At 56.1% G+C, this 15,277-nt stretch overlaps 1 protein-coding gene across 3 annotated transcripts; it reads left to right on the forward strand.

The window, feature by feature from the left end:
- Positions 1-383: 383 nt before the first annotated feature.
- Arhgap45 (Rho GTPase activating protein 45) lies at positions 384-14,877 on the forward strand. 3 transcript variants are annotated; one of them, XM_021205354.2, is made up of 23 exons: positions 384-561; positions 1,405-1,729; positions 4,082-4,225; positions 4,338-4,422; positions 4,509-4,581; positions 4,783-4,849; positions 4,940-5,077; positions 5,192-5,256; positions 5,457-5,567; positions 5,655-5,735; positions 8,165-8,353; positions 8,796-8,933; positions 9,578-9,768; positions 9,855-9,979; positions 10,106-10,183; positions 10,272-10,379; positions 10,485-10,657; positions 11,003-11,191; positions 11,285-11,422; positions 12,097-12,323; positions 12,418-12,628; positions 13,711-13,798; positions 14,143-14,877. In XM_021205354.2, exons 1-23 carry the CDS (start codon positions 469-471, stop codon positions 14,457-14,459), a joined length of 3,354 nt encoding a protein of 1,117 aa, XP_021061013.1. In that variant the 5' UTR covers positions 384-468; the 3' UTR covers positions 14,460-14,877. The 3 variants fall into 3 exon arrangements, with proteins under 3 accessions (XP_021061013.1, XP_021061012.1, XP_021061014.1); XM_021205353.2 differs by lacking the exon at positions 384-561 and adding an exon at positions 621-746; XM_021205355.2 differs by lacking the exons at positions 384-561; positions 1,405-1,729 and adding an exon at positions 3,012-3,192.
- Positions 14,878-15,277: the final 400 nt, after the last annotated feature.

The following is a 15,277-nucleotide window of genomic DNA, read 5'->3' on the forward strand; positions in this document are numbered from 1 at the left end:
CAGCCTCATCTCGGGTCTTGCATATCAATATACACATGACACTGCCTTTCTTGACTGTACAGTATGTCCCAGCAAGGGTCAGCTAAGGCCTGGGTCGGGTGAGCACACATCCTCAGGACACAGGCTGCAAGTGGAAGGTGGCCTACTGTGGGGAACCTGTGTCGGAGTCGGTGTGCTGAGTCCTATTATTAAGAGCTGACACTCGGGACAGTCACACTGGGGGCGGATCTGCGGTGTCACCTCCCTCCCTCCCTCTGCTGGGGAGCCTTTTCCTGTGTGGGAGACTTAAGCGCCAATGAGGGCCAAGCCAGTCACGTGTGGCTCTGACAGCTGGGGAGGGGGTGGCCCTGAGCAATGTGGTCCAGAGATAGCCAGCACCAGGCTTTGCAGGGCTGAGACCACTCCCCAGCCCCCCACCCTGCCGCTGCCCGCCTGTCCTCACCTAGGGCCACTGGGGCTGGCTCCACCATGTTCTCTCGGAAGAAGCGAGAACTTATGAAAACTCCCTCAATTTCCAAAAAGAACCGCGCGGGGAGCCCCAACCCGCAGTCCTCCTCAGGGGTGAGTGGGGCACAGAGCGGGTGGGGACCCAGGATGACACCCACAGCCTGTGGTCACTGATGGGCATAGCATGCAACTACAGCACCATGCTGGGTCCACGCTGGGGGAACCGGGCCAGCTATAGTCCCCAGCAGGCAGGATGGCCGGTGACAAGGAGCGGCCTGAACCTGGGAGGCCGCATTAAGGTAGGTAGGGATGGCCTTGGGTGGCAACCAAGTCACCCATCTTGATGAGGGATGTCCCCGTCATGTGCCAGTGGAGGTTGTGGGTAGTGGATAGAACTGGTATTGGAGTCTAGTGACTAGACTGTAAAATGGGGTTTGGGCAATTGAAAGCCAATGGGGGACTGGTGTTGAATTGGGGTGCAGATGTACAGAGCAGATTGGGAGTCTCTGAGTTTCTCCAGGACCTGCGGCTGCCTGCTGAGCTTTTGAGGATCTGTGAGGTTTAGGGGTACCTCTACTAGGTCTGGGGGTGTCCCGAGACACAGGAGCCTGATGATCTTTTCAGGTCACAGAAGTTATCCATGTTTTTAGAAAGTGGACACTCGTGGAGGTATCTGGGGTGGCTAGATGGCTAGAGACCCACAAGGGTCCTCCCCACCCCCACCAGGAAGTGGGGTGCCCCCTCCCTCCTGTGCCCCACAGGCCCCGCCTCTGGCTGTGGTTTGGGTAGGGACGGTTGTTTGTGAAAGCTAAAGACAGGAGGATGTTGGGTAACAGGTGGGGGGAGCTTACAATTCTCTGCCCCCTGACCTCTGACCCCATGAGGACTTTCTGGGGAAACTGAGGCAGTGTCTGGGACGGAGCATCCCCTTGACTCCTCTTCCCTATGCCCTCCTAGGAGCTGCCCAGGAAGGACTGGACAGAAACTCCCGGCCTGGAGCCACCAGCCACATCCCTGTCCACGGTGACCAAGGGCACAGGGACACTCAAAAGACCCACCAGCCTGAGCCGCCATGCCAGCGCGGCGGGCTTCCCACTCTCGGGCACTGCCACCTGGACCCTGGGCCGTGGGTACCGAAGCCCCCTTTCTGCGGCCAGTCCCGCGGAGCTACCCACTGAGGGAGCTTTCCCTGATGGCGTAGAAGACATTTCAACCCTGCTGGCTGATGTGGCCCGCTTTGCTGAGGGCTTGGAGAAGCTCAAGGAGTGTGTGCTGCAGGATGGTGAGGATCTCCAGGGCAGGAGGGAGGGCAGGAGGTGGGCGGGAGGTGGGCAGCCTCTCAGCCCAGCACTCAGGCAGGAGGATCTCTGTGAGTCTACACTTGAGTCCTATGCAGGCCAGCCAGAATTACAGTGAGACTTGGGAGGCAGAGGCAGGTGGATTTCTGAGTTCGAGGCCAGCCTGGTCTACAGAGTGAGTTCCAGGACAGCCAGGACTACACAGAGAAACCCTGTCTCGAAAAACCAAAAAAAAAAAAAAAGTGCATGTGTCAACTAAGGTTCTGAAGGATGTGTAGGAGTTTGCTGGCATGCCCTGCCCTACAAGGGGAATGTCTTAGGCATTTGCTCAGAAACATAGAAACTGGGGTTGTATGTAAGGAGCACTGTGTGAGTACAGAGGGCTGCAGAGGCAGAAGGATCCTGGCTGCAGCACTGGGGGACTGCGGAACACGGAAGGTGTCAAAGCAGAGGCCACGCACGGGAGGTACTGGAAGTGAGTGGCCCCGTTCCGTTTTCTCCTGCACGCAGTTGATGATGGCTCCGTCCGTTTCCTCCAGAGTTATTTTCACCTCCTTCCTGTTTGTCTCAGTCTCTGGCAGCTCAGTGAGATGGGTCGGGCACCAGACTCAGTCCCGTCCCCCCCCCACCTCCCCCTCCTGGGCTGCTCCCCGGAAACCACATGTCAGAGCTGTGCCCAGAACGCAGCTCCAGTCCTCCCAGTCACCCCATCCTACAGATCCTGGGAGATCCAGGGGGTGGAGGCTGGGTCCGGCCTCACCCAGGAGCCTGTGCAGGCCACGCCCTCCTGGAGAGCCCCTGGGCTTATCTGGACTCTCAGGTGGAGGCTGACTGGGTCTGCTTTTCTGGGGAAATCTTAATCTCCGACCTTTCTTTACCCAGGCGTCCTTGAAGACCTGGTCCGCATGCGCGGGGTCATCAGCTAACTGTGACCCACAAGCCTGTATAGGGCATGCGCTGGTGCCCGGAGTACACCAGCCTCTGGACCTGGGTTTTTTAAACAGGACAAGAACAGAGTTCCCAGAGATTCGGGTGCATTTAAGGCTGCAGCTGGGGGTGGACACAGGGCCCTCAAAGGCTCTTTCTCTGAAACTTTTTTGTGCCCTGAGCGTCCAATTTCCAACCTCAGTTTACCCGAAAACCGCACCCTCACATCCAGTCAAATTCCTCCTCTGTGGTTAGGGAACAACCCTTGAGCTGGCCTATGGAGATATGAGGGGTGGGGTTGTTCCCAGAGAGAGGCGGGGCCTGATGACCGGCCTAAGCCGGTTTGGCTGTAGGCTATCCCCCCACCCCACCCTAAGAACTCCCAGGCACTGAGGACCCAGGTCCCTTGACCACGTACTAGCCTTCTGTCCCTCCATACATCCCTGAGCAATGTGTGTCTGTGGGACTCTGCATCCAGCGCTGGACCACGACTCCCAGTGCTGCCAGACTCGCGCCCGAGGTGAGAGGATAGTGCAGGGTGTGGGTCTCCCCACTTAAGGCCAGGACCCTGCACACGTGGCCTGTTCAGGGCCTTTGCACAGCCCCCGGGTGCCCAGGAGCTCTGCACTCCTCTTGGCTGCATCTCGGGTACCATCCCGCCTTGAGGTGACCCATGTAAGGGGCTGCAGGAACCGCAGCTGCCCAGAGGGTACGCGCCTGGAATACCCCAGGAGGGGGCGCGGCTTCCCAGCCAGCATTCGGGGATTCCTGGAGCCAAATGCGCCTCCCAGACGTGGGCTCAGATTCTGACCACCAAAACGTGGAGGGAATGGCCTCCGGGGTGGTACTCCACCGGGGCCTTGGTGTCTGCAGGGGATCAGGGAACTTTCTTCAGATTCGGGTTTGAGGCGCTCCGGTCTTCAATGTCCTATCATGTCACATAAGGTCTCGGGCTTGCATGCACTGTGCATCGGCTGAAAAACAGTCAAAACTCTCCACCTTCCAAACTGAGGGCGTTTGAGGATGGAGGGCTGTGATGTGACCTCCAAGCGTTGCGGAGGCAGGAGGCTGGTCTGAACTGCACAGGGGCATTGTTAAGTCTTGTTCAGCATCTAGATAGGACGCCCCTCCTCTGGCTCTTATGCTTTCCGGGGCTCCCTACCGCTCAGAGGTGTAATGACACAAAGCCGGGCAAGGTCCTCCCATGGGAAGCCGGGTGGCCACTGACAAGTGGCTTTCCCTCACTGTGCACGTCTCCAGGGCCAGCGGGGCCTAAGTCCAGGAGAGAGTAAAGTTAACGGACTTGCTTGGGAAATCTGTCTCTTCCGTCCACCCCTGCCTCAGTTTCCCCATCTGGAAAGACTGGGGCCAGCCTCATCCTTCTCACCCATGCTAACTCTGCCCCGCAGACCTCCTCGAGGCCCGCCGGCCACTGGCCCATGAGTGCCTGGGTGAAGCTCTGCGAGTCATGCGCCAGGTCATCTCCAGATACCCACTCCTCAACACCGTGGAGACACTCACAGCCGCTGGTACACTCATTGCCAAGGTCAAAGGTCAGTCTGGTGAGATCCATAGCGGGAGGGTTTCCCAGAAGAGGGGATCTCTGTAGTGGGGTTTTGAAGGGTGCATAGGCATTTGACCCGCCTCACCTCGTCTGCCTCTCAGCCTTTCATTATGAATGCAACAATGAATCAGATAAGAGGGAATTTGAGAAGGCTCTGGAAACCATTGCGGTGTCCTTCAGCTGCACGTGAGCTTGGGGCCTGTGGGGGGCAGAGTGGAGTTCGGGATTATGGTCAATGTGGACCTCTGGAATGACTCTCCCTGGCCCTGCAGTGTGTCGGAGTTCCTTTTGGGCGAAGTGGACAGCAGTACTCTCCTGGCTGTGCCTCCTGGGGACCCCAGCCAGGTGAGCAACCAGCAGCTCACATCCAGGTCAACGTGTTTGTGGGAGGGAGTGGCCCTCTCCCACAGGGTGGGCACCTGGCTCAGCTGTGTGACTATCTCCTGGGCTGGGCTGTGTGGGCCTCTCTGAGGAGCCACCAAGGGTGTTAGAGCTAAGGAGGGGCAGGGCAGAGGTGCGGTCTGAACAGAACATGGTTCCTTACAGTCCATGGAGAACCTTTATGGGGCTGGCACAGAGGGGCCCCCACAGAGCGTGGAGGAATGTGAAGAAGGTGAGTGTCTCCGGGTGTGGGGCTTGGGAGGCAGGAGGTGGCAGGGGCCTCGAGAGGTTTGGACATCCTGACTGAGCACTGGCCCCGAAGGTTGCCTGCCCCCCGAGGAGGTGGACATGCTTCTGCAGCGCTGCGAGGGGGGCGTGGATGCCGCACTGCAGTATGCAAAAGACATGGCCAGGTACATGAAGGACCTCATCAGCTACCTGGAGAAGAGGACCACCCTGGGTGAGCGACTGAGACATCTGGGGTAGGGAGCAGGGTGGAGTGGGGCGGGGCGGGGTAGGGGGGTCTAGGGGAGGCCGTTTCCAAAGTCTCACTCTGCACCCCATTCTCTGGTAGAGATGGAATTCGCCAAAGGTCTCCAGAAGGTTGTCCACAACTGCAGACAGAGCCTCACGCACGAGGTGGGTTGGGAGAAACAAGTGTGGGAGGGAGGAGGGATGCATAGGAGTTTGACAGGTGTGGCTGCTCCCTCCTCCTCCTCCCAAGGGCTTCTATTGGGTGCCCTTGGGAGGGGAAGGATGCCTGCCTGTTGCTAAGAGTGGCTGCAGGGTGCTGGGACCCCTCGGTCCTCATCCTGTTGACCAGCCATCCCGTCCCACAGCCCCACATGCCTCTCCTGTCGATCTACTCACTGGCCCTGGAACAAGATTTGGAGTTTGGCCACGGCATGGTGCAGGCAGTGGGCACACTGCAGACCCAGACCTTCATGCAGGTGGGCTGTGCCCGAGGTGAGGTGGCCTGCCCACTGCGGATGCCACCCACCAGTTTGGCACTCACAGTCTGTCCCTGCCTCCCTTAGCCCCTGACCCTGCGGCGGTTGGAGCATGAGAGGCGCAGGAAGGAGATCAAAGAATCTTGGCATCGAGCACAGAGGAAGCTGGTAAGGGCAGCAAGGGTGTGGCCAGTGCCCCCACACACACACCCCTGAGAGGTCGGTGCAGGTTACCTCCTCCGCTTGCAAGAGCAGTTGTTGCTGAGACGCTGAGATGACCCAGCCTCAGCAGGGCACTCAAGAGTGCCACATACTGTCAGCTGTTCAGAAATTCGGAGAAACTGAGTGGAGTCCCTGCCTCGGTCGGTGCTCACTCCATGTACCCCATTTTTCTTCTGGGTCATTTAAAGGCATGGAGGTGGCCTGGAGGACATGCCTCAGTGGGTAAAGCGCCAGTCAAGAGAACATGGGGCCCTGAGTCATGTGGCCAGCATCCCCATAAAACCAGGCGTGGCATCCCCGCATCCGTAACCCCAGCACCCAACCCAGGTGGGATGGGTGGTTCTCGGCTTGATGGCCAGAAAGCCTAACTGAATCTGGGCTCACTGGGACACCTGTCTCAGAAAACAGGGTGGTGGGGGTGGCCGGTAGTGCCTTTAATCCTAGCACTTGAGAGGCAGAGGCAGGAGGCTCTCTGTTTATCCCGGTCCAGTCAGGGCTGCATAGTGAGACCCTGCCTCAAAAGGAGAAAGGTAGAAGGGAAGGTTCCGGCCCTCTACTTCGGCCTTGCACACACATGTACACACAGACAGACAGAGATGGTGTCCAGCCTCACAGTAACAAGCTGTGCCCTCCCCCCACCTGTCTCTGATTGGAGTTCCAAAATGAATGAGTCATTGGGGGCATGCACCCTGCTTCCCTCCCAGTGCCAGCCCCTCTTCTTAGTTTCTGTGAACCCTCTCTGTCTATATCCTCTGCTCAGAGTGGATGACACACGGGATTGTTATTGATTTCCCAGAGCTCTGTATGTATTATGGAATACAAACTGCAATACTGTTGGGAGTCCCGCCCCCAAATTTTGTCATTTGATATTTTAATTGTAATAATTTGACATCTTATTAAAAAGCTATCAGGACAGGCTGGTGGGAACTGTTTAGTTTTAACACTAGGAGGGAGAGGCAGGCAGATCTCTGGGAGTTCAAGGCTAGCCTGGGTTACATAGTGAGTTCAGGATATCGAGAGCTGTGTAGAAAGACCTTGTCTCAAAAAAAAAAAAAAAAAAGCCAGTAGAGTTTTCAGATATTTAAATTTATTTATTATTTATTTATTTATTTATTTATTTATTTTTATTTTTTTCGAGACAGGGTTTCTCTGTATAGCCCTGGCTGTCCTGGAACTCACTTTGTAGACCAGGCTGGCCTCGAACTCAGAAACCCGCCTGCCTCTGCCTCCTGAGTGCTGGGATTAAAGGCGTGTGCCACCACACCCGGTGCAAATTTATTTTTTTACAGTTGTTTGCTTAGTGGGGTGGGTGGGAATGGAAATGCCACAGCATTCATCAGGAGGTCAGAGAACAGTTTGTGGAGGTGAGTTCTCTCCTTCCACCGTGCGGGTGCAGAGATTGGAGTGAGGTCCTTCGGCTTGGGGACAAATGCCTCTCCCAACCAGACAGTGGTTCTCAGCCTTCTTAACACTGCGACCCTTTAATACAGTTCCTCATGCTGTGCTGACCCACAACCATAAAATTGATTTGTTGTTGTTTCATAACTAATTTTGCTACTGTTATGAATCATGATGTGAATATCTGATATGCTGCTCCCTGACCTGAAAGGGTTGTAACCCACAGGTTGAGAACCGCTGTGCTGGCAGCAGCAGCTCCTAGCTTTGCTATGAAGATTTTTGTTCTATCTATCTATCTATCTATCTATCTATCTATCTATCTATCTATCTATCTATCTGTATTTTGGGTTTTTCGGGACAGCGTCTCTGTAGTCATGGCTGTCCTGGAACTTGCTCTGTAGACCAGGCTGGGCTTGAACTCCCAGAGATCCACCTGCCTCTGCCTTCCTAGTGCTAGGATTAAAGGCGTGCGCTACCGCCTGGCTTGAGGTTTGTTTGTTTGGTTGGTTGGTTGGTTGGTTGGTTGTTTTGAGACTCCAGGCTTAATGTGAGCTCTTCCTCTGAGACTCTGGAGTATCACCTAGAGTCCCTATTCTTCATGTCTAGGTTCTGACTTTCAGACTGTGGGATGTGGGCTCTCCCCACCCAGACCCGTTACTTTGTGACTCAGTGCTTCCTGTCACCCCAGGGTGCTAGGCTTCCTGCCAGGGCGGCTCTCTGTTTTCATCTGTGAGAAAGGAAGTGAAACTTACTGAGACCTGGCGTGGGGAGCGGGGAGATGTGTGTTCAGTTTGTGTTTTTGTTCATCTCTTGAGTCGTGCCTCAGTTTCCCCGTGGGGTCCTAGTGCACATGTTGCCAGTGGGTGCCATCGGTGGTCCCCTGCTGGCTGGCTGGGAATGTGGGGTCCTGACCTGTGAGCAGGGAGGGAGGGCAGAGCCAGGGTGAGGCACAGGCTGGATCCTCTCTCCTCTCACAGCAAGAGGCAGAGGCCAACCTGCGCAAGGCCAAACAGGGATACAAACAACGCTGTGAAGACCACGACAAGGCCCGGCTCCAGGTGGCCAAGGCTGAGGAGGAACAACAGGGCACGGGGCCAGGTGCAGGGACTGCGGCCTCCAAGGCCCTGGACAAGAGGCGCAGACTGGAGGAAGAGGCCAAAAACAAGGTGCATTAGCCGAGCTGGGGCGGGTGGGGCAGAGTAGTCCTGGAAGAGAGCGGTGCCTCCAGGGGACATGCGTGTAGTTTCCACCTCCAGGCCTATGTCACCGCCACCACCTATGCCCAGCCCCCTTTGCTGTTTCTTTCTTTAATTTTTGGCTGTACTGAGAATGGATCTCTAGGCCTTTCCACAGGCTTCATAAGGACAAGTGCTCCACCCTGACCACGCCCCAGCCCCTCGCTGGGGGCTTCTAGGCAAGAACTCCACTCCTGAGCCTTACCTTTGGCCTACCTCTTATATTTTATGTAGAGACAGTCTCCCTAAATTTCTGAGACTGTCCCTCAGGGTCTCTAGTTACTCTGGTGACAGTTCTACACACCATAATGGTCTCTCCTGGATTTCTGTGTCAATACCCTCAACTGACCCTTGCCCCTAACCAATCCTCCAGGCCGAGGAGGCCATGGCCACTTACCGCACATGCGTGGCAGACGCAAAGACACAGAAGCAAGAGCTGGAGGACACAAAGGTGACTGCGCTGCGGCAGATCCAGGAGGTCATCAGGCAGAGTGATCAGACCATTAAGTCGGTGTGTGATGGGCGCTGGGTGGGCTGGACTTGGAGCGGTGGGGACAATGAGCGGGATTTGGTGTATTTGTTAAATGGGCGGGGCATAATGTGGGCAGGACAAGGGCAGGGTTTGGTTTGGCATGGTGATTCTAGTGGCATAGAACAGTGGATAGATGGAGCAGGGCAGGACAAGACCCTTTCACAGCAGCAGAGGTCACAGGAAGGGATTGGTCTGGTCTGTTACAAGCTGGATAAGGCAGCAGGGTCCCAGCAAGGGTAGCGTGGCCATGGGAGGGTGTCCTGGGACTGAAGGCAAACTGTACAAGGGGCAGCAGTGTTTGAAGGAGCGGTGATAGAACTTTGGGCAAAGTACAAGGTCTGGATGTTAGTTCTTTCAAAGTTGAAGGGTATGGCTTAGTAGATGAGTTGGGGCAACAGGCAAAGTGCCACGAGACGGTCCTTGTCTAGTATGAGCTCTGTGGGGGTAGAGGGTTTGGGTAGCGAACAGGAGGAGGGTCTGACGAGTGCTATACAATGGGTTTGGTTTGGGGTGGAACGCTATAGGGGCAGAACTATTGGGACAGGGTGCTGGACTGTGGGAGGGACTTGGCGTGGGCGTGGCTGTGGGCGTGGCCTAGCCCTTGACTAGCACATCTCCTCCAGGCCACCATCTCCTACTACCAGCTGATGCACATGCAGACAGCGCCACTGCCTGTGAACTTCCAGATGCTGTGCGAGAGCAGCAAACTATATGACCCGGGCCAACAGTACGCATCTCACGTGCGTCAGCTGCAGCGAGGCGAGGAGCCCGACGTGCGCTACGACTTTGAGCCTTATGTCCCTACCAACTCCTGGTACCTTCACCCTGTGCAGCCACATGCATCCAGTGGGAGAGTGGGTGGTAGACCTAGGGAGATCTCTTACTGACACTCACCATTAGGTCCCCAATCATGCGTACACGGAAGGGCAGCTTCAACCCTGGCGATGCTTCAGGACCCGAAGCTGCTGGCAGTCCCCCCGAGGAAGGTGGTACCTCTGAGGCAGCTCCCAGCAAGGACAACAGGGGTGAGCATGTGCAAGCACACAGAGCAGATGCTGCATCCTGATATCCTGCTACCTGCCATTGGCGGGAGGTGGGAGGGGGTGAGGGGTGGGAGGACATGCTTTCTTCATTCCTCTCTCACCCTGCAGGGGGACGAGGTCACCAGGTTCATAAGTCTTGGCCCATCTCCATTTCAGACACCGAAGTCAGTCTGGACGCCAGCTCAGGTGAAGTGGCACCTGGGTGCGTGTCACACAGGGGAGTCCCAGGCAGGGCCAGCCTGGCTCCAGTGTTTCACAACTGTTTTCTATTTAGGGGACTTGAAGAAATTTGATCGAACATCTTCCAGTGGGACCATGTCATCCAGTGAGGAGCTGGGGGATCAGGAAGCAGCTGGCTTGGTAGCCTCTGCCTTTGATTCAGGTGAGGGGCCCCCAGTGAGCCCCAACAATGGAAGGAATTTAAACGTGATTTATCCAACTGGCCTTCAGTTGTCCCGGTGACACTGGCTTTTCATCCTGTCTGCAGCTGACCTCAATGGCATGGACCCTGAGTTACCTGTGGCCATGCCCAGTGGACCCTTCCGCCACGTGGGATTGTCCAAGGCAGCCCGCACACACCGACTTCGCAAGCTGCGCACACCGGCCAAGTGCAGAGAGTGTAACAGCTATGTGTACTTCCAAGGAGCCGAATGTGAAGAGGTGTGTGGGTACCCCAAGTCCTGGGCCTGGGTGTCATCAAGGATCAGGACTGAGGCTCAGTGGGTAGATCAGGGGCTGGCCATAAAAGCGCAAAGCTCTAGGTTCCGGTTCCAATATCAAGACTTCAGAGTCATCCTCGGCTACAGAGCAAGTCTGAGCCAACCTGGGCTACATGACACCCTGTCTCAGAAAGATCAAAATGGCCTGTGAAAGGCAGGGGAGGTTTTAGGTCTGACAAGGTGCTCCAGGTGCAGGGATCCTCCGGGGCAAAGACCATGGGATTGCGGAAGTGGGGCCGGCATTTACAGTAGATATCTGGAAAAGTGACATTTTGTTATCTCTCAGTGCTGTCTGGCTTGTCACAAAAAGTGTTTGGAGACCCTGGCCATCCAGTGTGGGCACAAGAAGCTTCAGGGTCGCCTGCAGCTCTTTGGACAAGACTTCAGCCAGGCAGCCCTCAGCACCCCTGATGGGGTGCCCTTCATTGTCAAAAAATGTGTCTGTGAGATTGAGCGGCGGGCACTGCACACCAAGGTGAGGTCCTGGGTCGAGAGGGGTTCAGTGGAGAACCCAGAGGACCCGAAGCTGGTGCAAGTCTAGGCTTGATGGTGACTGTTGGTTCCCCAGGGGATCTACCGGGTCAATGGCGTGAAAACGCGCGTGGAGAAGCTGTGCCAGGCCTTTGAGAATGGCAAAGAGCTGGTGGAGTTGTCACAGGCCTCGCCCCACGACATCAGCAACGTCCTAAAGCTATACCTGCGACAGGTGAGGCCAACCTGGATGAACTGTGGGCAGGGTGTGGGCAGGGTGGAGCAGGGGCGGGACATGAGCATGGTAGGGGACAGTCAGAGGCTGCGGAGGATGGGCCCCTTCTATGAGTTTGGTAGAGACGGTGGGGGGCAGGTGTGTGCACGGGGACGGGTGGGGTGGTATTGCAAATGGGAAAGGGTTGCATTCTATGCTAATAGGCGTGGCAAGAGCTGGGTGGGTATGGCTATGGAGCCTGAGCAGCGATGATGTGCTTCAGTCACTCTGTATTGGTGGAGCTAAAACTAGGTTGGACCAGCCACTGGGCATTGCTAGGACTAGTGAAGGTTTGAAGGAGGGATGGGATGGACCCAGACACTGCAGTGGGTGGGACCCGAGCATGATGGGCGTGGTCAGAGCTGAGCAGAAGCAGAAAGGAGGTTCTGAGCTGGTGGGCGTGCCTAGAGGTGGATGGGCAGGGGATGGCCAGTACAGGGATGGATGGGGAACTGTTAGGTAGTACAGTGGGGCTCTTGCTGTGGTGGGCGTGGCTAACGCTGATGGACAAGCCTCTAGCAGGTCTGAGGCCGGTGGTGGGCTTGACCAGGGCCTGGCAGGGGGCGGGACTCGTCAGGTACTCACTTTTGCTAGGCCAGGCCCTGTGACCTCTCTCTGAATGTGTCACCCTGCAGCTGCCGGAGCCCCTTATCTCTTTTCGCTTCTACCATGAACTGGTGGGGCTAGCTAAGGACAGCCTAAAGGCAGAGGCCGAAGCCAAGGCAGCGAGCCGGGGTCGGCAGGACGGGTCCGAGAGTGAGGCTGCCACCTTGGCTATGGTGGGCCGCCTGCGTGAGCTCATGCAGGATCTGCCAGCCGAAAACCGGGCGACACTCTTATACCTGCTGAGACACTTGCGAAGGTGAGGGTCCCTGAGTGGTACAAGAGCTGACTGGGGGGTGGGAGGGTGGTCCCTGGAGCCACACCCACCTACACCCAACTCTGCCCCTCCCCAGGATCGTGGAAATGGAGCAAGATAACAAGATGACCCCCGGGAACCTGGGTATCGTTTTCGGGCCCACGCTGTTGCGGCCTCGACCCACTGATGCCACCGTGTCCCTCTCGTCTCTGGTGGACTACCCCCACCAGGCCCGTGTTATCGAGACTCTGATTGTCCACTACGGCCTGGTCTTTGAGGAGGAGCCAGAGGAGACACCTGGCAGCCAGGTAAGAGAGGTGGGAGCCCCTTAGGCAATGGGGAAGTGACACAAATATGCTTGCAGGGTTCTGGGCCCATCTCAGTAGTAGAGTGCTGGACCAGCCTACGGGAAGCCCCGGGTTCGGGTTCCAGCACCAGCACCAATAAGACAAGTTGCCGTGTGGGCTTCTCATCCCAGGACTCAGGAATGGAGCGGGGAAGGCAAGGGCTTCAAGGCCAGCATCAGCTACAGAGCAGATTTGAAGTTAGCCTGGGCTACATGAGAACCTTATGTTGCTGTATCCAAAAACAAACAAACACAAACACCACTTTTAATTACAGCACTGGGGAGGCAGAGGCAGGCACAATTCTATGAATTCTGGACTACTATGGTTTACATAGAGGGCTCCAGGCCAGCCAAGGATACATATTGAGACCCTACCTCAACGAAGTAAATTATTAAGAAGTTAAAAAAATAATAATAAATCTGGCCAGGCATGGTAGCGCACATCTTTAATCCCAGCACTCAGGAGGCAGAGGCAGGTGGATTTCTGAGTTCAAGACCAGCCTGGTCTACAAAGTGAATTCCAGGACAGCCAGGGTTATACAAAGAAACCCTGTCTCGAAAAACCAAAAAAAAAAAAAGTCTGAGCTGCCCAGTAGAAGCTCACACATTTAGTTCCAGCTCGCAGGAGGCAGAGGCAGGCGATCTCTGTGAGTTTCAGGGCAGCCTGGTCTACAGAGTGAGTTCCTAGACAGCACAGGCTACACAGAGAAACCCTGTCTCACAAGACCAACCCACCGAGAAGTTTCCGGGGTGAAGGGGCTGGAAAGGGTTAGGCTCACCACCCCAAGTTCCGGTTCCCATTGCAGACGGCTGGATTCTTTTCTCAGCTCTCAAGGGTCAGCTCACAATTGTCTGTGACTTTAGTTTCAGTAGATCTGACACCTTCTTTTGGCTTCATGAGCAGAGAGGATACACACAGGCCCACAGTACCTACAGGTCTGTGCAGTCAGAACACCCAGACACTAAAAATAAAGATTAAATACATGAAGGTTGGAAGCAGAGGTGGGGCGTGCTGGAGCTAACCCACACCTTTTCTCAATACAGGAGGGGGCGGCCACCCAGTGTGGCCAACTGGAGTCTACTGTGGGCATCGTCTTCCCCCCGCAGGAGGAGGTGGAGGTCGGAAGCCGAGGTGAGGAGTGGGGCCCACAGACCCTGGCCGGCGACCCAGGGAGGTCAGGCCACGTCACTGTCATGATGGGTTGTTCTCATGAACTGCCTTTTCCCATACTGTGTTAGTGGCCACCCACTCCAGGGAGGGGACAGAGGGCAGAGAGGCAGGCCTGTGTCTGTAGACCCATAGCAGAGCCAGCAGAGGGGAAAGAATGGGCTGGGGTCAGTGATGGAGTCTCATGGCTTTGTCTTGGTCACAGGACATGTTTCTCTCCTGTCTTTAGGTGTGTGTGTGTGTGTGTGTGTGTGTGTTCACTTTCATCTCCCCTCATCCCTCCCTATGTCCTCTTCTCTCTGCCCTAGAATCTCGCACGGCATCCAATGACTCAGACTCTGAGCTAGAAGAGGCTTCTGACCCCCTTTCGTCCTCAGACGCCAGTGCCCTGCACCGCCTCAGTTTCCTGGAGCAGACTGAGGCAGGCCTGGAGGAAGGTCCCCGGAGCCATAGTGGCAGTGAGGAACAGCTGCAGGGTGAGGATGGAGCCCCGGGCCAGCGGCTGTGTCACTTCAACACCAACCAGTCCAACAACACAGCGCCGGCCCCTCTGCCCACCATGCGGCTCCGGGGAGGGCAGATCACAGGTGGCACCGGTCAGAAGCGGCAGCCACAGTTCGTCTGAGCTGGGTGGTGATGGTGGGGACCATCAGCTCGCTGTCAGCCTTTGTCTCGGGGGGTTTCCTCACAATGCCGAGGAACTTCAGGGAGATCAGGGCCCCCTGGTACCGTGGACTCAGATGGACAAGGGTCCCAGATGGAGTTGCCCGGCCTTTGTGCGCCTGTGGGGGATGCAGCTTCGGACTCCCACGATGTCCTCGTGTCTCCCATAGTCCCCATCAGTCTGGATGTGTCTGAGCGGGTGCAGCATCGGGACGCTGTGTGGTGGGTGCAGCCCTGGCTTCTGTGTATGGAGCTGGAGGTGGCTCTGGCTTCAGGAATTGCAGGAGGCTGGACAGATGGGTGGGGGCACACAGTGGGTCCCTCCCAAGGAGCAGTGAAGGGGCTTTATACATGAACCCACAATTTGCTTGAAATAAACTTCTTAACCGATTGCCACAGCCCGACCCTGTTCTTTTGCTTCTCAGACAAGGTCTCATTTGGAGCCCTGGCTATCCTAAAGCCCCTTATGTAGATCAGGCTGGCCTTGAACTCACTGGGATCTGCCTCCTTCAGCATCCTACTCACTGGAATGAAAGGCAAGTGCCACAACACCCAACTGCATCTTACTTTTGTAACGTTTTTTGTTTTTTGTTTTTCCGAGACAGGGTTTCTCTGTGTAGCCTTGGCTGTCCTGGAACTCACTCTGTAGACCAGGCTGGCCTTGAACTCAGAAATCCACCTGCCTCTGCCTCCTCCAAGTGCTGGGATTAAAGGCGTGCGCCACCACGCCCGGCACTTTTATAACATTTACTTTGTGACATCGTGTTTTGCCTGTGGTCT

The sequence above is a fragment of the Mus pahari genome, chromosome 9 (genome assembly GCF_900095145.1).
Source record: "Mus pahari chromosome 9, PAHARI_EIJ_v1.1, whole genome shotgun sequence".
In the NCBI taxonomy this organism is placed as follows: domain Eukaryota; kingdom Metazoa; phylum Chordata; class Mammalia; order Rodentia; family Muridae; genus Mus; species Mus pahari.

What these genes read in the sequence shown, in the direction of transcription:
- Arhgap45 (XM_021205353.2), top strand. Translation starts at nt 621, where the DNA reads ATGGGCATAGCATGCAACTACAGCACCATGCTGGGTCCACGCTGGGGG. An exon ending in GTGATCAGACCATTAAGTCG is followed by an intron (nt 8,934 to 9,577) that starts GTGTGTGATGGG and finishes CATCTCCTCCAG; the next exon opens with GCCACCATCTCCTACTACCA. An exon ending in AGGAGACACCTGGCAGCCAG is followed by an intron (nt 12,629 to 13,710) that starts GTAAGAGAGGTG and finishes TTCTCAATACAG; the next exon opens with GAGGGGGCGGCCACCCAGTG.